A 22,823-nucleotide genomic window follows, 5' to 3' on the forward strand; every position below is an offset into this window, starting at 1 on the left:
TGAGGATTTACTAGTTCAGATTCTTGACCGTCAGGTTATAAGGTTGAGAAACGAAGAAGTCGCTTCAATCAAGGTTTTGTGGAGGAGTCAATCCGTAGAGTGAGCTACATGGGAAGCAGAAGCAGCCATGAAAGCCAAGTATCCTTACGTTTTTCCATCCGATTCAACCTCATTTTTAGGTAATAGTTCCTTTTCATTTTTAAAGTCATTCATGCGTAAATTCAGTTTTTGAATCATGTTCCCTCAATTTATACTTTCATTTTAGCGTAATTGCATGTACTCAGAACTCAATTTAGTCAAAACTTAGTTCTCAGTGTTTAGTAGTGGGTTTTGCATCTCTTACCCTCTATTTTGTCTAGTTTAGTCTTCATTAGAGGATGAATGTTCCCAAGGGGGAGATAATGTAACACCCCGTAGTCCTGGCCGTCATGAGGCCCGACAACAACCTTTCCAGGGGTCTTTTTGACCTTTCTCACTCCGTTTAAACCCTAAGTTACGTCGTTTTGACCCTAAATCATCAAGTTTTAGTCAGTTTAAGCCTAGAAACATAATTAAAACATATCCAAGTCAAATCATTAAATCAAAACTTAGAAAATTAGAAGCAAGAGAGGAGAAAAAACTCAAGAACCCTACCTCAAGAACGCTACAAGCTCCAGCAGTTCCAGACCCAAAACTTAAGTTTTTTTCCGTAGATTACATCACCAGGTATGTGAGATTTCACTAGTGGGTTCCTTTCACCCATTGGGTCCTTAGTTTGAGTCAGTTCTTGATTCTCTTATCATGATTAAACCTAGGGTTTCTATATCTTTTATATAACTTTATGGATTTATTAAATATATGTTCCAAATAAGATTATCATGTTATTACTCAAATTATCGCATGAATTTCAGAACCCTAGATTTGTATTTCTTTAGTTCTTGAATTACACATGCTAGGTCATATATTTCAGACACTTCAGATATACATGCCTTAGTTATAAATGCATAATTACCATATTAATTGTTGCATTCTCAGTTTGCATGTTCAGTTTAGAGCTATCCAGTATTTACAGAAATTCAGATATAATCAGTTAATTTACAGAATTCATTGGGAGTAGAATAATACCGAGTTGGACTAGGTTTTAGCGCGTACCAAATAGTCTCAGAACTACTAGCCAAGTAGGTTGTAAGACCCCTCTGTAGGCAATCAGTTTAGTGATCACGCCAGCATGATTTATACCTTTGGCAGGGTATATTGGGTCCTCTCGATGGGGCGTATACATCGAACTCCACATTTAGCTCATGTGGTTTTATTATCGGTTATTAGTAGCTCCCACAGTTCATTCAGACTCTCTGCATTGACCATTTATCAGTATATTCAATATTCAGTTTCAGCATGTTATAAATTTGTCATTGCATCCAGTTAACTCAGAAATCAGCACATCACGTTCAGATTATTATACTTGTTTTTATGCTTGTTCAGTTATGTTTTATTTCAGTTGTACTCTATCCTACATGCTCAGTACCTTTCAAGTACTGACGCATACGTGTGCTACATCTTCTCATGATGTAGGTTCAGTTTCTCAGCATCCACATCACACATAGATTGATTTTTCGATCTCCAGTACAGCAGATTCAGTGGTGAGTCCTCATTCTCCGAGGATGACCTCATGAGTTCCATTTCAGTCTTTAGTCAATTAGTTTCAGTTTGTTCTAGATTTAGCTGGGGCTTGTCCTAGTAATTCTAGTCTAGTTAAGAGGCTATTTTCGTAAATAGTTAGATTCAGCTTAGTATTGAGTTAATATTTTTTTATATTAAACTCATTGTTTTCAAATATCTCAGTTATAGAATATGGGTATTGCTCATCTTTTCATTTTAAGTATGATTTAGCTTCCGCAACAATTTATTATCTTTAGTATGATGATGATCATACCAGCAGGGTTAGCTTTGGATCACTTGTTGTCCTAGGTTCCATGTCTGAGTCTCGGGGGTAGCTAGGGGCGTGACGGAAGGTTTATATGTAATTCACTGGATGGAAAATCACAAGGAAACAAGTCTCTTACAATGTCTGCAATAAAAGGAGAAGTTGGAGATCCAGCACTTTGGCACAGGAGATTGGGACATGTTCCAATGAGAGTGCTTAGGAAGATCAAAGAGTTCAATACTAACAGTAGTTTTACTATTGATCATTGTCATATTTGTCCACAAGATAGACAGACAAGGATCTCTTTTCCTAACAGTTATACCAATGTAAATGTTGTTTTTGACTTGATACACATTGATCTGTGGGGTCCATATAAAGTAGCTACTTATGATGGAATGAGATATTTTATCACACTAGTTGATGACAAGTCTAGAGGGAAATGGACTTTCTTGATAAGATTGAAGTCTGATGTAGTTGTTGTTCTGAAATAATTTTTGATAATGATAAAAAAATCAATTTTGCAAGTGTGTTAAGGTGTTTAGATTTGATAATGTAGGTGAGTTTTTTAAATGCTATTTTTTGTGATTTGTTCATGTCACATGGCATTGTTCATCAGAGATCTTGCCCACATACTCCCCAATAAAACAGAGTTGTTGAAAGAAAGCACAGGCACCTACTAGAAACAGCAAGGGCTATTAAGTTTCAAGGTTACTTACCAAATAGATTTTGGGGGGTTTGTATAGATACTGCCACTTATATTATCAACAAGATTCCTTTCTCTGCACTGAAAGATAGATCACCATTTGAGATAAAGTAAAATCGACAACCATTATTATCACATCTTAGAGTGATAGGTTGTCTTGGATTTGCTACAAATTTGAATAGAGGTTATAAATTTGAGCCTAGGGCTAGAAGAGCTGTATTGTTGGGATATGCTACGAGTCAGAAGGGATACAAAATGTTAGACATTGAATCAAACATTTTGCTTGTCTGCAGGGATGCTATTTTTTGAGCAGGAATTTTCCTTTCAGTCATCAGATCTTAGTCAAGCTGACGAACCAGAGATGGTATTGTCATACTCACGTGTTGGTGATTGTAAATTTACACCTTATGTTAATATAAAGAAAGCAGTGAATAATACTGAGCCACCATAACATCAAAGTCTTATTTCTGAAGCCTCCAATCACAGGTTAGAAAATGAAGTCACACTGTCGAGTGGAGATACTTCTAAGCCACAGGTACCAACACCTGGTGTGTTAACATCAGAAAATCACACAGACCAGCCAAGCCTCCTATATAGCATGCAGACTATATTTTGACAAAAAACAGAAAAGCTGGACAGTGTTTATATCCCATTGGAGATGTTATGGATTACTGCAGCATTACACCATCTTACAAGATTTTTATCAGTAAGTATCTTAAGAAAGGGTACCGACATCCTATCAAGAGGTTGTTCATGATCTTATATAGGTTGAAGCCATGAGACATGAGATAAAGGCTTTGGAGCACAATCACACATGGGATATTACTAAGCATCCTAAGGACAAGAAAGCAATAGAATGCAAGTGGGTATACAAGATCATATATAAGGCTGATGGAGATATTGATATATTTAAAGCTAGGCTGGTAGCCAAGGGCTATAACCCAAAAGAAGTTGTGGACTACCAAGTGACCTTCTCACCAGTTGTAAAGATAGTAACTGTGAGGATTGTCATAGCCTTAGCTGGTACAAAGCAATGGAAGATCCACCAGATGGATGTTTTCAATGTGTTTCTTCAAGGTGATTTGAATGAAGAAGTTTATATGAAGTTGCCTTTGGGTTTTAAACATCAAAGTGAGCAGGGGGTTAGTGTGCAGGCACACAAAGTCACTTTATGGAATTAAACAAGCCATCATGCAATGGAACATAAAATTAACTACAACATTGATTAACTCAGGGTTCAGACAAAGTCATCATGATTATTCTTTATTCACAAAGCATCAAGGAGACAGTTTTGTGGTGTTATTAGTTTATGTTGATGATCTGCTAATTACATGTAATGATCACAATATGATTTTAGAGACAAAAGGGATTCTCAAAGACAACTTCAAAATCAAAGATTTAGGTGAGTTGAGATTTTTCAAAGGGATTGAATTTGCAAGGAACAATACTGGAATTCTTATGCATCAGAAGAAGTATTGTCTTGAACTAATTTCAGACATGGGATTGTCAAGTTCGAAACCTGTTGGAGCCCCCATTGAGTTAAATAAAAGGCCTACAACTACAGAATTTGATCTACACTTTTCTCCTGCAGATGAGCATCACGAATTGTTGAAAGATCCTGAGTGTATCAGAAACTGATTGGAAGATTACTCTACCTGACTATAACAAGGCCAGACATTGCATTTTCAGTGCAACTTCTAAGCTAATTTATGCATAGTCCGAAGACATCTCATATGGATGCAGCAATTAGAGTGGTTAGATATGTAAAACAATCACCGGGTTCAGGGATATTCATGGCAAGTGTTGTTGATAATCAATTGAGGGCCTATTGTGATGCAGACCGGGCATCATGTCCAAACAATAGGAAGTCAATAATTGGTTACATGGTTACCTATGGAGATTCACTATTATCTTAGAAGTCTAACAAACAAAGTACCATTTAGAGAAGTTCAGTCGAGGCAAAATACAGGAGCTTGGCTTCAACAGTCGCAGAAACTGTATGGTTAGTTGGGATCTTCAAGGAACTAGGAGTGCAAGTTGAGTTGTTTGTGCCTATACATAATGAAAGTAAATCATCTATACAGATAGCAGGCAATCCAGTTTTTCATGAGCGAACTAAACACATAGATATTGATTGTCATTTTATTAGGGAGAAGATTCAATCAGGATTGGTTCAACCAGTGTACTTGAATACATCAGGGCAACCTGCAGACTTTCTTACAAAAGGCCTTACATGCATACAACACAAATATGTACTTACCAAGCTAGGAATGAAGAATATTTTCATACACCTAGCTTGAGCGAGGATGTTGAGCGGTTAATAAGATGTACAACTATCGACTAGTGATTAGTTGATAATTAGGTGAGTTAATAGTTTAAGTCAGTAGGAATTAGTTAAACAATTGTTAGTCAGTATGTATATGTATATATATATAGCATTTAAGATACAATGTACATGGTGTAATCTTTACAGTTGAAATCAATTCAGTTTTCTCTTCTTCTCTTCACTATTAGTGAACATTTCTTATTCATTTGTTCAATTGATGTTCTTCACATATAAACCCTTTCCATCTCATATGTCAAAAAAATCATGGGCTATAAATGTGGTAAAAAATCGAAATAACTTAAATTTTGATCTTCCGATTATAATTTTTTTAGTAGTTCTAGTAAATAAAATACGTTTAAGATAAAAATTATCTTTCACTATTTCACACATTTTAAGTGATAAAATGAAGAAATATTTGATGATATATATTATTATTACCTTGAGTATTAAAATCTCCTTTTTTTCCTTTTTTTTTTTTGTATTCTTCTTGAGTATCTACCTTCATTTTCATATCTACACCCCCCCCCCTGGTCCATTATTCCGCTTATAATAATTTTTTCCTAAGCAATTATACTGTTCTCCCTATTCATCCAACATTATTTATTTTCTATTTTTTCACTCTTTTTTTTGCATGTGTTTAATTTTGCTTGTTCAGGTCTTCTATAAAATCAACAATTATTCAAATAATCAACTCATCTCTCTTTTTTTATTAATCCTATGAAATAATTATGATTTTTTTATATTTTTTTCATAATTTATGTTATATGAGACATTCATAAATAATTTTAATTTTATTAATTATCTTATATTTTTGAGTTTTATATTTTGTCTATAAAGATCATATGTTAAAAAATGCATCAATCTACTCCAATACTTGTGAAAAAATATTTATGATGATTACTTTTACAAATGTCACGATCCAGATCATCGTGCGAGGCACCCACATTAACTCTCCAGTGGGAGAATCAGAACTACAGCCCAACTAATCAACTTAACCAAATTAATACACATTTAAAGCTACAAAACCATATTTAAATAATAATAAAAATGGTGTCCTCAAAAACTTCAAGGTTTTCCCAAACAACTAACAAAATTAATGCGGAAAAACAATCCTTAGAGTCTGAAAGTCATTGTACCAAAATTCTACTAACAACAAGTGTAAGAACAAGGGGTACAATCCCGAAACTAAACAACACCTTAATAAATAGTCTGAGTCCGAAAAGAGTGAACCTAAAAAATGAAGATCCATGGAAGCCTGAAATAACTGACTCACCATTGAATCCGATCATGCATAATAGTACCTAGCTAAAGTCTAACAATAGCCACCTGACGTTGTCAAGTAATCAACAAAGAAAGAGCAAGTGCAGAATCAGAAAACAATTACACTGCACTGGTAGGATCACGTGACTATCCCAATAAGTGAAACACATGAAGTAACCACAACATTATAAAAAAGACATATACCAAACGTATACAATATTAATGATCTTTTCAGGATCAACGTATTATCCCACATCCTCAATAATACACCTTGGTTACCAATTTAGAGAAACATACAATCTTCAAATACCATTTTTTATTAGATATGAACGTCATCATCACAAGTAGATACATAACAAAATTCAATTGTCCTCTCACGAAACTCAATTCAATGATTCTCTCATGAAACCCAAACCTAAACTCAATTTCACATTCTCATATTCTATTATTAGATTTATTAAGTTGATTCACATAATTTCGAAAGAATATAATACCTCTTTCAGTAGCACACAGATATAAATTGACTTTCTTCGATGGCTTCTAACTCAGAAAGTTCTCTGGACACATAAAAAATAACGTCATAAAAAGCAAAAAAGAAATTTAAAAAAATAGAAAAATAATAAAGAAGAATGTTGAATAGAAAGGACTTGTAATTTTTAAATTACCAAATTGTCACGCCCCAAGCCTATATGTTGGACATGATTGACACTCAAGAACCATTACTTGACTTAAGCGAACCCTTGGCTCGAGTTAAATCTCAGTAGAAGACATTACTCAAAAACAAACGAACTTTAAAATAATGTTTTAATTCAAAAGTCCCAAACTCTTGACATAGAACCTTTAAAATATTCAAACTGGCCACACGAGCAACTCAAGTCTCACCATTTAACAAAGAAAATGAAAAGACTTAAGAACTAATGTTAATCTATCTATGAAGCCTTTAGTACTACGAGGGATGTTGGAATAAGACTCCCGATCATCCTAACAAATTGGAATACTGGAAAAATAAATAATTCTTCGAAAGCAAGCAGTCTCACCAACAACTCTTGAACTAAACTGAATCAACAAAGATTTGGTTGATGATCCTGGTTTCCTTTATCTACATCATGAAATATGCATGCCAAATAACGTCAGAACATGGAACGTACGATCATGGAAGAGAAATTCTAAAACAAGACATAAGCTTGAACCAAATCTTCAACTAAGAACGTTTTTAACCCGATGGGGGTAAGGGAAATACAAAAATATTCCTTATTAATTCAGGTAACTTTCATTAACTGGATTGACTAACTTCAAACGATCATATCTTTATCGTTCGAATTCGAAACTTAGTAAACTTTGTGGGTTGGAAAGAGTATTCCAAGACCTTTGATTTGATATCTTATGTGTCATCTAACACATCATGTACTGAATGTTATAGTCGTTTTTAGTTGACCCAAAACTCATACCTTTGCAAAACTTACAATTTAGTTATTTGCAATTTAGCGTTTTATAAATTTAGCTCTTTCTAAGGCGAGATGTTACACAAACAAAAAAATATAAAAAATGACATTGCAATTTAAACTACAACTTGAGTAAAATCATTATTAACTATTTTATTTCTTGTAAATTTAACTATTTTATTGTATGTCTTCAAGTCGTAGTGAAATTAGCGTAAGAAAAATTATCCTTGGTGTTAATATTCAACAGTATCTACATAAGCAAATAAGAACATTTTTAGAAAACTAGAACAAGAGAAAAATGTAAGTAGGATCTACTAATTATAGATTACAAAAAACACAATTAAAAAAATGTTACCCCAACAAAATAATACAAAGCCTAGAAGAGTATGTAAGATTAAATACTTTATACATAATATCAGGATTTTGAACACAATAATTTTATATACAGATTGTTAGGAGCACATACCTGATGAGTAAGACATCAGCATTGAGAAAAACGGAAGTGTTAGTTGTAAATTGATTTCTACCTCCTTGCCTAACTTTATGTTATCACAACCGTTAGCGATGGAATTATTGTATAGAATATGTGATTAACTATAATGGGTGGAGAGATGACCAATTTATAGAGGTTATGATTTAATCTGGTACGTCTATCAAGTAACCAATGTACAGACGAGATCTATTCCTTATTAAATACTATTTTTTGGTATCACTTGGATTATAAGTAAACTTGGGCCATAAGTAAGAAATAATGAATAATAATAATAATTCTTACATTCTTCCACTTGGCCCAATAATCATATATCATTAATATTTAACAAACATTACTTGCGCCTGCAATAGATCTCTTCTATAATGTTCATTATGCATACCACCATATAACAAACTACTAATGTGAGTTATGGCGGCTGTACATAAATTTTAAGCTACATATTTCCTTCCATATATTACTACATTAGCAACTTATCATACTAGATTCATAAGCTATAGAAACATATAACATTACGGTCCACAATAATGTCTCATAGAGACTCATCTTGTAATTTTTCAAAACAATAATGTGTACACCATTATGAGAAACAAGATATTCATTAATGTATATCAGAAACACATAATTTAAGCTCAGAGTGTAAAACATCATAAATGTATCAATCATAAGTACAACCAAGACCCATTTTTTTGAACATGTTCTTTAAATGTCTTTGGTTGTAAGTCTTTTGTTAACAGATCTGCAATCATGAGATCAGTTCTAATATTCTTAAGTAACACTCTTTGTTTTCAAATTTTTTCCTAGATAGTAAAGTACTTTAATTTCATATGTTTGTCACATTTGGAGTACTTATCATTCTTGAAGAAGAATATTGTTGCAGTATTATCACAATAAATTTTCAGCAGCTTGGTAATGGTGTCGACAACTCCAAGTCCTGAAATAAAATTTTGCAGCCATAATGCATGAATTATAGCTTCATAACATGCCACAAATTCTGCTTTTATTGTGGATGAAGCAATGACAGATTTCTTAGCATCTTCCACGATATTGCTCCTTCAGCTAATAGGAACAAGTAACAAAATGTGGATTTTCTAGTGTCAACACATCCAGCAAAATCTGAATTCGAATATCCAATACCCTCTAAGTGATTGGATCTCCTATAAATGAACATATAATCCTTCGTTCCTTTCAGGTACCTTAAGACTTTCTTTGCATCTTCCAGTGATCAATTACAGGATTACATTGATACCTTATTAATATTCCCACCGTAAAATTAATATCGGGTCTTGTGCAAGTTTGAACATACATCAAACTTCCAAAAATAGAAGAGTAAGGAATTATTTTCATTTCTTTTTGTTCTACATCATTCTTTGGGCATTGCATGAGATTAAATTTGTCCCCTTTTTGAATAGGAACAATTCCTGTTGAACAATTGTTCATATTTAATTTCTCTAAAACTCTTTCTGTATAGTCTTTTTGAGACAATCCCAATAATCCTTGTGATCTATCACAAAATATTTATATTCCTATCACATAAGATGTCTCATCCATATCTTTCTTTTCGAAGTTCATTCAGGGAAAATCATTTGTCTCACGCAATTATGCCTAAATCATTAGCAACAAGTAAAATGACATCATCATACAGGACTAAAAATGTAAATTACTCCTACTGATCTTTTGGTATACACACGGATCAATGGTAATTTCCTTAAATCCAAAAGATTTTATGGTATCATTAAACATTATATACCATTTTTGTGATGCTTGTTTGAGTTCATATGTTGACTTCTTTAGTTTACAAACTATTTGATCTTTTTCTTTAATTTTGAAACCCTCTGGTTGGTCCATATAAACATCCTCCTCAAGGTCTCCATTAAGAAAGACAATTTCACATCCATTTGATGTAACTCTAAATCATAATGAGCTACCAAATGAGTCTTTCTTTGAGACCGGTGAAAAAGTCTCTTTATAATCAATGCCTCCTTTTTGAGTATCTCCCTTGGCAACAAATCTGGAGTTGTATCTTTCAATATTACCATTAAAATCGTGTTTGGTCTTGAAAACCCATCTACACCCGATTCTTTTAGAACTTTATGGTAATTGAACAAGATTCCAGACTTTATTGTATTTCATGGATTTTAACTCTTCATTCATGGCATCTATCCATTTGTCGATTTCATTGCCTTTTAATCATTTCCTTTTATGGCCTGTGAAAATAAAATCGGATCTTTATTAATTTTAATGTGAAAATCTGACTCATGCAAAAAAATCACATAATCATCTGAAATGGTTGATTTTCTTTCTCTTTGAGATTTTCTTAGTGGCACTGTTTGTGGTTCATTTGCGTCAGATGTTTGTGAGTTAGTTCCTTCTTGAAGTGTTTCACCCAAATATTGTTCAGCATTCTTAAAGTGTTTTTCAACAGGAGGAACAACATTTGTTGTTGGTATGGAAGTAGGTATATTTATGGGTAATGAAATATTTACCCTTACCTCATTAATTTTCACACTCTGTCGTTCAACACTCCCACTTACTTCACCATTCTCAATGAATTTTGCATTAACGGTTTCAACAATTCTGGAACTGTGATTTGGACAGTAAAACCTATACCCTTTAGATTTCTTTGGATAACCAATAAAGTATTCGCCTACTGTTCGAGAATCTAATTTCTTTTCATGTAGATTATAAACTCTAGCTTCCGCTTGACAACCCTAAACATGCAGGTATCTTAAACTAGGATTCCTTCCTGTCCACAGTTCAAAAAAGGTCTTTGGAACTGCCTTACTAGGAATTCTGTTTAATAAATATATAACGATTTTAAGAGCATACATCCACAATGATTTGGATAATGATGAATTACTTATCATACTCTTAACCATATACATAAGTGTTCGATTACGCTTTTCTGCAACACCATTTTGTTGAGGTGTTCCTAGTATAGTATACTATGCACATATGTCATGTTCTTCAAGGAATTTTGCAAATGGCTGAACATTGTCCTGATTCGTTATATTTTCCATAATATTCACCACCTCTATCTAACCTAATGATTTTCATTTTCTTATCTAATTGTCTTTCAACCTCATTAATGTACACTTTGAGAGCGTCCGCTGCTTGAGATTTTTCTTTCAATAAATAAATACATCTATAACGTAAAAAATCATCAATAAAGGTGATAAAATATTTTTCTCCATTTAAATATGGAACATCAAAGGGTCCGCAAATATCAGTGTGTATAATTTCAAGAAGCAGAGTGCTCCCTGTGGCACCTTTCTTGGTATGTTTAGTTTGCTTTCTTTTAATGAAATCCAAACATAAATCGAGATCAACAAAATTCAAATTCAAAAGAATTTCATTCTTTACTAATCTTTTTAGTCGTTCTTTTGATAGATGACCAATGCCACAAATAGGAAGAACTTTCATTTAGTGAATTACATTTAATTTCAACATTTTGATGAATAATAAGTAGGGATTCAGAAAAATTATTATCGAGTTTCAAACTATATAAACCATCAATAAGAACACCAGAAATATAAAAATACTATTCTTATATAAATTGAAACATCCATGTCCAAACTTAAAATCAAATCTAGAAACATCAAGTCTTGAAAGGGGAATCAAATTTCTAGAAACTGAAGGAACATAAAGAGTCTATAATAGATCAAGGTTATATTTAATCTCCAAGATCAAACGATAAGTCCTTATGCCTTCAATTTTAGCCTTCATGCGATTTTCCATGAACAAGAAATATATTTTTTTTGTTTGGATAGTAGTGAATCCTGACAATATAGTGGATACATGAGTAGTTGCACTAGAATCAAACCACTAAGTATTATTAGGAACTTCAACTAAATTTGATTTGAAATATACAAAGACACTAAATGTACCTTTCTTTTCAAATTAAGCTTTATGTTTCAATCTTTCTGATAGTGTCCTTTTTTATAGAAACGACATACATCAGCGTTGAGTTCCTTATGAGCATCATGTGGAACTTTAGCAGGTGCTTTCTTTTTCTTAAACTTTTTGACCTTCACTTTAAGTCTTTTACCAACTTCTTGACCCATGAGATTAATGGAGTGGACTCTTTGTTTCTTAAGTGTTGACTCCTCTTTAGTAAACATACTAGACAATTCACTAACATACCGCTTATTCTTAATAGTGTTATAATTAATTTGGAATGGTCCATACTCAACAGACAATGAGTTCAGAATAGACTGAAATAAGAAGGTGTCATCCACTTTCATCTCCAAGGTTCGAGTTTTGCTGCAATGTAAGCCATCTCAATGATATGATTTTGCATACTACACGGCCTATTAAACTTCATGGTCGTCAGTTTCAGTCATTAGTGTACCAGCGAGAGACTTATCAGCATAACGAAAAATGTTCTTCCACAAACTTCAGGTATTTCCCAACACTTTCTGTTTGTGGAATAGTACTCTTAATGTTGTTAGCAACAATCATTCGCATGAACATAAGGCTCAATCTGTTAGAGCGTTCCGATGATTAATGAAAAGATTTCTTATCCTCACTGCTCTTATCAGTAATGGCAGTTAGTTTGTCATTCAACAGAACCAAGTCAAGATCCATAACACCTAAGTGGAACTAGACTTGTTCATGTCATTCAGAGAAATTCAATCCATTGAACACGGTAAAAGATGAAGCATGCAAATGAAAATGAATAACTGCAAATAAATACATGCTCACATATCAAAAAATAATGTGAATTCATTAAAATGATAAAGTACATCGTAATTCTCCTTTGGGTAGATACTACAACACACTATCATAATTTAAATGCCATTTTTTTTAAAAAAAATAATAGGAAATTAAATAATTTTAACCAAATATATATGAAATCTTTGGATATATAATACATGTTTGATTGAAAATATTAATTACCTCATAATTTTCACTATTCGTAGTATGACAGGTTCACCTTTGGGTAAAACGTTTGAGTTCTAGCGATAGTGAAAGTCAACTTATCTATTTATTTTTCAATATAGGCATTTAAATAATTTCATAGATAAATGACAATTTTATGAGTGCATATTTTTCTTAATCATACTAGTTTGGCCACTTTGGTGACTAACAAGCTATATGAATACAAATGCATACATAATCTCATAAAAATGTTATGCATGTGAATAATTTAAGCATTTTATTTTGGCCACTTTGGTGACTTACAAACTATAGAAACATAATACATGTATCAAGTGATCATAAACATGATATGTGTAGACGTTAATTTTCTCTAGTTTGACCACTTTGGTGACTAACAAACTATATAAATGCAAATTATACATAACATCATAAAATTTTGTGCATGTGAATAATTTCAAACATTTTAGTTTGACTACTTTGATGACTAACAAACTATATAAACAAAATTCATGCACCAAGTGATCATAAATATTATACGTGTAAACATTAATTTTCTAGTTTGATCACATTGATGACTAACAAAATATATTGCACTAAGTACACACATATTGTTTAATATTTAATATAACGATCACTTTAATTTATTATACAATCTAATGTAAAACATAATTTACGGTACAGAAACTTAAATCATAAGAAGGCTCGACCACAAAATTAATGTTCACCAATACAAAACAATATTCTAATAAGACATGCATATTGAAGAGGATCTTAAAAAGTTTTTTTTAAAAAAAAAAATAGTCTTAATATACACGTCTTTCAAGGAAGTGAGTTTCTTATGTATTGTTTTTACTTAGTTCAAATTAATGTAACAACAAATTTCGTGCAAGTTTGCAGATGAGACAGTGTTGGTCTCTTACATTATCTTAGATAACTATTATTGGAACATTGATAGTAAGTATTGAGTGGAACATGCAATTAACAATGCATCATAAATACTGAATGTTTCATATACGAATATAGGAAGAATATCGGTTCAAACAAATTAAGGATCTAATGCCACATGTAAGATTAAATACTTTATACATAATATTAGGATCTTGAACACGATAATCTTACATATAGATTGTTAGGAGCACATACCTGATGAGGAAGACATTATCACAGAGAAAAACAGAAGCATTAGTTGTAAATTGATTTCTACCTCCTTGCCCTAACTTTATGTTATCACCACCGTTAGTGATGGAATAATTTAGAGATATGTGATTAACCCTAATGGGTGGAGGGAGCACCAATTTATAGAGGTTATGATTTAACCTGGTACGTCCATCTAGTAATCAATGTACCGACGAGATCTATTTTTTATTAAATATTATTTATATATTAGTTGAATTATAAGTTAACTTGGGTCATAAGTAAGAAATGATTAATAATAATAATAGTTCTTACAGAGTAACTTTCAACTATTACCTATTTCTCTGAATGGTGTCTCAATTTTTCACTAGACAACAAAATGAGAGATGAATCATGACCTGAGAAATTTTTAATGCAAAATTAAATAATGGAAGTTATAAAGGTAAAAGGTTGAAAGTCATGAGTATAAAGATGGCTTTTATAATAAATTAATTGTTAAAAGTTTATGAAATTCAAAATAAAGGAGAAAAAATGAAAATAACTTTATCTAATGATAGTTACATTTGTAATATTCCATTGTAATTAGAATTAGGGAAAATTGTATATAATAGCAAACTAATAACCTAAATTAAATAGAATAGCTAGGGTTTGATTTAATTGTGCTCCATAGCAAACATTGGCAAAAATTTGTCAGGCGTCTCTCTCCCAAAAGTCTCGCTCGCCACTCTCTCATTCTCGCCTCTCTCGCTTTATACACAGAAGTGTATAATTTCTGTTTCTGTTTTATATAAAGCGAGAGAAAATTGTATATACACATGCAAAAATGTATATCTTCGTGTTATACGCTTAATTATATAATTTACAAACATTTTACTTCAAATATTGCAGAGAAAAAGGCCAAAGAATTATAGAATTGTGAATTATACAATTGCAGTGAAATACAATTTTTTCTAGCTTTATACAACAGAAGTGTATATATTGTGTTTCTATTTTTGTATAAAGCGAGAAAAACATATATCTTCTTGCTATACACTTATAATTATGCAATATACATACATTTAAATTCGATTCAACTGTATGCAAAGCTAATTATACAATTGCAGCGAAATAGGCCAGCGAATTATACAATTTAGGCCAGCGAATTATACAATTTAAGCCTGCGAATTATACACTTGTATATGTATAGCGAATTATATAGTTTTTATGTTTGCTATGGAGCGCAATTATGCAAAGTTTGCTATAGCATACAAATATGAATTTTTTGTTTGCTATATGTGAAAGTTGCCCTTAGAATTATAGCGGAGCATTTGTAAATCTTTTATAAATAAAATAAAATAAAAAGCCAAAAAAAAAGGAATCTCGTAAAGATAGAGAAAAGACACAAAGTTGCCATTAAAGTTGTCCCGATTTTCAAAAAGACATCTTAACTTTGCAATCATCCTATTACCCACTAAACAGTTTTGAAAAATATTATTATATCATTTTTTTATCAGCCCCAGATTTTAAGAAGCAAGTGTGTTCACACGCCAATCATTATATGGTACATGTTAATTTTATTAAAATATTGTTGTTTTTTAATTTTAAGTTTCTCTCTCTCTCTCTCTCTCTCTCTCTCTTATTTTAAATTTTGATTTTATCTCAAATTTCACTTCATCTTCCACCGCCCACTTTCAAGTGATACATCGCTCCATTTTCTTTCTTTTTCTTCACTTCTCATCCTCCCCGCCCCTGTATCAAGTTGAACCCCGCTCTCATTTTTTTCTATTTCTTCTTCTTCTCCGGTCAAATTCTTTTTGAAATTCATACTATATTTTAGGATTTATTGATTATTGATAGCAAAATTAATTTTTTTCCAAGAAAATTTATATTTTGAAGGTATCATCAACTACTCATTTTTATATAACTTCAAAATTAGAAATGATAGCTTTAAACAATGAATTTTTTTGAAAATTGAAATAACTTACTTTTTTCAGATTGAAAAAAATTATGTGATTAATTATGTTGAAAGTTAGTGGGTTTGTCAAATTGTTCGAAATGTAAGAAAATATTTAGATAAATTTTAAATTGACAAGAGTAAAATTAATAGTAGTAAAACAAGGAAGGTGAAGTTATGGTAAAAATGGTGGCACAAAAAGTGAGAAGGTTCAATGAAGATGAATGAATTTTGTGAAGAAGAAAGAAGAAACAAAGAAAAAATAAAATGGAAAAAAAAATTAAATTAGTATGAAAAATAAGAAATATGTTATAAAGTATTTGTATTATAGTGAATGTCTATCATGTGGAGGCCTTTTTAGGATATGATTAAAGAGTCCTCCTACTTGGGGACAAAGTTAGATTTCTCCTATAAATGGAGTGCTCCTCTTCATTGTAAATTCATTCATTAATAGAAATAACAAGTCTTCTCTTCTTTTCTCTCTAGTTTCTTCTTCTTATTCTATAGTTTTATAACACGTTATCAGCACGAGACTCTAATTTCTCAAAAGTGAAGGTTAGATTTGAAGAATTAATAAAGGTATTATTTATTCTTTTGTTTTTAATTTTAATGGTCAATCTTACAAAACTAGAGTTCACTGCCCTTCAAAGTTCGGGCAGGAACTACCTCTCATGGGTGTTGGATGCTGAAATCCACCTTGATGCAATGGGTCTTGGAGACACCATAAAAGAGGAAAATAAGGCATCAAATCAAAACTGTGCACGAGCAATGATATTCTTGCGTCATCATCTTGACGAGATTCTGAAAATAGAATATCTGACAGTTAAGGATCCACTTGTTTTGTGGAAAAACCTTAAAGAAAGATTTGACCACTTGAAGATGGTTATACATCCAAAAGCACGATATGATTGGATGCATCTAAGGCTACAAGACTTTAAGTCTATACATGAGTATAATTCTGCCATGTTCAGAATTACTTCTCAATTGAAATTATGTGGAGAAACGGTTAGTGAGATTGATATGATGAAAAAGACATTCTCCACTTTCCATGCCTCGAATGTGCTATTGCAGCAACAATATCGAGAGAAAGGTTTCAAAAAGTATTCTGAACTAATTTCCCATCTTCTTGTGGCCGAGCAAAATAATGATTTATTATTGAAAAATCATGAGAATCGACCTACTGGATCTAAACCACTTCCTGAAGTGAATGGGCGTACACCCACCATGCTAGGCGTGGAAAAGGTCGTGGTCCTAATCATGGACGTGGACATGGTCGTGGACGTGGACGTGATCGTGGTTATGGTTAAGAACGTAATTCTATTCCTGGTATTAATCATTCATAAAATAAAAAGGAAAAAAGAAAGGATGAGAAACGTGAAGCAACTAGGGAAGGTTGTTTTCGATGTGGTGGAAGAGGTCATTATGCACGTGATTGTCGTACTCCCAAACACTTGGTTGAGCTTTATCAAGAATCACTAAAGAAGAAAGAGAAAAATCATGAGGCAAATTTTATCTCTGAAAATCAAGTTGACATCACGCACTTAGATGTAGCAGATTTCTTCGCACATCCTGAAAAAAAAATAGATCACTTAATTGGTGATGGTTCTGTGAACATGGAAGAGTGATATTTTTTTTGGTAGTATTTATTAATAAATTTCATGTAATGATAGTTGTTTGCATGAATATTAGTATTTCAAATTAGTTTAGTCGTTCATTAGCTTGTTCCTTAATTCTTAATAAAATAATATATATTTTTCATTGATTTACTTATATGATTCTAATATGATAGAGTTAGTCAAATACTAAAATTTATCACGTGTTTATATTATATTAGGTCTTTAACTTGATCTTATGTTAAAAACATGCAATCTGTTATTAACTAGGACTAAATAATGATTTTATTTTATTTTCCTAACAACTCGTTTTTGACTTAGAGGAAACGAATAAATTAAGGCTTAATTTCTAATATTTAATTATTAATTTATTCCTTTGAATATATTGTACCCTTTTGACAACACTAATATTTAATATATATTTATTTAGTGTATGTCATTTCATGTGAAGATATGGATAATTCTAAGAACATATTATCGAAATATGAAGATATTTGTTTGATTGATTCTGGTACAACACATACGATATTCAAAAATAAGAAATATTTTTCTCATTTAAGTATGGGTAAAATAAATGTTACTATAATTTTTTATAGTACTAATATGATTGAGGGTTTCGGAAGAGCCATTATAATTTTGCCCAAAGGAACTAAACTCATCATTGATAATGCTATATTTTCTCCAAAATCTAAGAGAAACTTGTTGAGTTTTAAAGATATCCGTGAAAATGGTTATCATATCCAATCAATGGATGAAACAAATCTTGAATATCTTGGTATCACCAAGAATGTCTCTGGGCAGACATGTGTTATAGAAAAGTTATCTGCCTTATCTTCTAGCTTGTATTGGACAAAATTAGTGCAATTGAGGCACATTTTATAGTAAATAAGAAGTTTACTGATTCCAATACATTTGTACTTTGGCATGATCGTCTAGGACATCCTGGGTCAAAAATGATGAGACGAATTATAGAAAATTCGAATGGACATTCACTAAAAGACCTAAAAAAAATTTTAAATGGTGAATTTTCTTGTACTGCTTGTTATCAAGGCAAGTTAATTGTGAGACCATCACCAATGAAAGTTAAGATTGAGTCCCCTGCGTTCTTGGAACGTGTACATGGGGATACTTGTGGACCTATTCACCCACCTAGTGGGTCATTTAGATATTTTATGGTTCTAATAGATGCTTCTTCTAGATGGTCTTATGTGTGCCTATTGTCATCTCGTAACTTGGCATTCGTAAAATTATTTGCACAAATAATAAGGTTAAGGGCACACTTTCCTGATAATCATATTAAATCCATTCGTCTTGATAATGCTGCAGAGTTTTCGTCCCAATCATTTAATGATTATTGTTTAGCAATTGGGATAAGAGTTGAACACTCCGTTGTTCATGTTCATACTCAGAATGGTCTTGCTGAATCATTAATTAAACGTTTGCAATTAATAGCAAGACCATTGCTTATGAAAACTAAGTTGCCCACTTCTGTGTGGGGACATGCAATTTTGCATGCTGCAACACTTATTCATCTCAGACCGACAGGCTATCATAAGGTTTCTCCATTGCAATTGGTTATGGGTCAAGAACTGTAACGACCCTTTGGGTCGTTTTATGTGTTAAAATCTTATGTTTCATAAAATACTTTTTGATATATTCTAAATGGATATTTTGGACTATTTGGGATTATAATTATGAAATTAGTGGGGTAGTTTTTAATAGTTATTTAGTTGGTGATTAAGAAAAGTAACATTAGAAGTAAAGTGGATCACTTTTACTATTTTTATAATTAGTTAGGTATACAATTAGGGTAATAAAAATTAAATTAGATTAAAAGAAGGTTATTATAATTTCTATCCCAACAAATTATGAGCCGCACAAACTCTTAAAGGATAGAACATCAAAATTATCGCAGGTAAACAATTTTTTTTTTTGTTATTGAAATCTATTCCTTGCCAATGTTGATGGTTGCATGAATATAGTGTTATTATTATTTAGTTGAAAGGTGATTTGGAATTGAAGAATTGCTTTCTGCACAACATCAATAAATTGAAATGGGGTGTATTAAATTAATAAATAATGGTCTTTCTTAATGATTGTAAATTAATTAAGGTTGATATTGGCAGGATAACGTTAAGGGGTATAATGGATGGTTGTTTTTTTTTTTTTATTTTAAATTCAAGTTACCGTATGTAACTTGATGACAGTGTTGGGTTTCATATTTAATGGGTCATAGTTTCTTTAGAGAAATTAAATGATTGATACTACTATTTTTATATATAATATTATATATTGAGTTGGAAAGAAATGGTTTGTGGATTATTATTATTATTGAATTATCAATTGGTTGGGTTACATTGGCATATGATAAAGGGAATGGCTAACATAATACTGTGGGTGGAAGGAAAATGGTTACTTGGATAAACTTGTGAAAGTTTGATAAATACAGTGCAACGTGGTCATTCACGGACTCGAGGTATAATATTTTGTCGGATAGTAATTAGTTAATGATAACTAAATATTTTAAGGGCTAAATTTATGTTTGCAAGTGTTCGTTCTGTTATTATAATATAATTAAGTTTTAATATATTGAGATAGGTAATTAAATATGAAGACATTATGTATGTAACATAGGAATTGATATTTAATCCTTGACTTTAAATTTAGCGAATATGAGTGATCTTTACCTGTTTATTGGCATCAAAATTAGGAACTTGATTATAGAATTGAGCGTGTTTGTTTACGAAAACTATATACTTGATAGATTAGAAAGGTTCGGAAGCATTGAGGAAAGAAAGAACATTGGAGAAGTAGTTGCTTGACTTCAGTTCTTCGGTGGAGGTAGGTTATGGTTTATTTCTATTTGATAGATAAAATCTAAATAGCGATTGATATATACTGAGTGATATTGTAAAGTCTCCTATGTACTTGATTGTGTGGTTGCATGTTTTGATTGTGTGGTTTGTGGTTGGCCTAAAATTATGAGAGTGTTGAAATTCTAATCTTGAACCGTCTCTATTAAAATGACGCCTTGAATAAAGAAGACTTGCTGAAATAAAATAATGAGATAATTGGATCGGAGTGTCACGTTCCGACACGGTATTATGGGATCAGAGTGTCACATTCCCACACAATAACATTAAAGACAAGGAATCTTGAAGTAACTTAATATACTTAATCTCAAGAAACCTATTTTCAAAATGAGTATGGTGTGGAGGCATGAGTCCTCATACGTGTGCTTGATGTTGTGATTGATGGTGTACCTATTATGGTGTTGTTGTTGTCAATGGTTCATGTGTTTGTTGCTTGCCACATGTTAAGTATTGTAGTTGATTTTTTATTATTATTCATTATATATTTATTTCTATTTTGAGTTCACCGATGATACCTACTCAGTACGTGTTCCTTGTACTGACCCCTACTTGTATTTTCTTCTTTGTTCTTTTGTGGAGTGCAGCAAGTGTACCGTCGACTTCGACTCGCCCTCAGCTCTAGTCAGTCTCCAACACATCAGAGTTCAGGGTGAGCTATTATTCCTAGCTCGTGCTGGATTCTCTCATTCACGTCTTGATGTCTTTGAATTTTGGACATGGACCATCTTTTTGCTTATTTTGGTTTCTTAAATACTCTTAGACTTGGTAATTTGAGGATAGATGTTCTTGATGTGATGACTTCCAGATTTTGGGGATAATAAGTGTTAAACTTTAGAAGCCTATTTAATTGGCTACATTAATAAGTTTGGATCTTCCGCATTATTTTTTTGTTATTCATAGTTGAACTATTGGTAAATGTTGGGGTTTAGATTTGTTGGTTCACTCACCTAGTAGGTTAAGTGTGGGTGCCACTCGCGACTCGTTTTGGGTAGTGACAAGAACCTAATATATCCCATCTAAGAATTTTTGGAAGTGTTGTATATGTGCCTGTGGCACCACCAAACCGCACTAAGATGGGCTCTCAAAGAAGGTTAGGAATATATGTTGGGTTTGAGTCACCCTCCATTATTCGCTATCTTGAACCATTGACTGGAGACATGTTTACTGCTAGATTTGCATATTGTCGGTTCGATGAGACAGTTTTTCAAAAATGAGGGGGAGAGAATAGTGAAATAAGACGAGAAATTTTGTGAAAAAAATTATCATTGTCTCATCTTGATCGATATTCTTCTACTTGCGAACAAGAAGTACAAAAGATTATTCATCTGCAGAAAATTGCAAATCAAATGTCAGACGCATTTACAAATTTGAAAAGAATTACTAAATCACATATTCCTGCAGAGAATGTCCCAATTCGAATTGATGTCCCTAAAGGACCATCCACTAGTGTCATAGCTAATGAGTCAAAAACACACCTAAAGCGTGGTAGACCATTGGGGTCTAAGGATCAAAATCCTAGAAAAAGAAAGATTAAATGTCAAGATGACACTATGAAAGAATCTCATATGGAAGTTCAAAATTTGAATAAGTCTGATATTCATGAAAGAATCAATGAACTTGAAACTCAAGGAAATAATGAACTATCCATAAATTTAAGAGATGTTGAAACTAATATCAATCGATCAGAAATAGTGGTTGATTATGTCTTTGCATATAATGTTGCAACAAATATCATGCAAGATAATGAGGATCATGAACCTTAATCTGTTATAGAATTTCGACAACGAAATGATTGGCCAAAATGGCAAGAAGCAATTCAATCAGAGTTGAATTCACTTTCCAAGTGTGAAGTTTTTGGACCTATAGTTCAAACACCTAATGGGGTTAAACCTGTTGGTTACAAATGGATTTTTGTGCGACAAAGAAATGAGAAAAATGAAATATAAAGGTATAAAGCACGCCTTGTGGCACAAGGATTTTCTCAACGGCCTGGCATCGACTATGAAGAGACATACTCACCCGTTATGGATGCAATAACATTGCGTTATCTCATTAGTTTCACAGTCCATGAGCAACTTAAAATGCATTTGATGGATATGGTTACATCCTACCTTTATGGATCACTTGATAATGAGATATACATGAAAATTCCTGAAGGATTTGCGATGCCTAAATCATGTAATTCAAAATCTCGAGAAATATATTCAATTAAATTGCAAAGATCATTATATGGTTTGAAGTAATCTGGGCGCATGTGGTATAACC

At 32.2% G+C, this 22,823-nt stretch overlaps 1 protein-coding gene across 1 annotated transcript; it reads left to right on the forward strand.

The window, feature by feature from the left end:
- Nucleotides 1-16,681: 16,681 nt before the first annotated feature.
- LOC138339359 (uncharacterized) lies at nt 16,682-17,697 on the forward strand. The gene is made up of 2 exons (XM_069290951.1): nt 16,682-17,383; nt 17,425-17,697. The coding sequence occupies exons 1-2, from the start codon at nt 16,682-16,684 to the stop codon at nt 17,695-17,697; spliced, it is 975 nt and encodes a 324-aa protein (XP_069147052.1).
- The last annotated feature ends 5,126 nt before the right edge of the window (nt 17,698-22,823 follow it).

Source organism: Solanum lycopersicum, chromosome 11 (genome assembly GCF_036512215.1).
Source record: "Solanum lycopersicum chromosome 11, SLM_r2.1".
NCBI classification, from domain to species: domain Eukaryota; kingdom Viridiplantae; phylum Streptophyta; class Magnoliopsida; order Solanales; family Solanaceae; genus Solanum; species Solanum lycopersicum.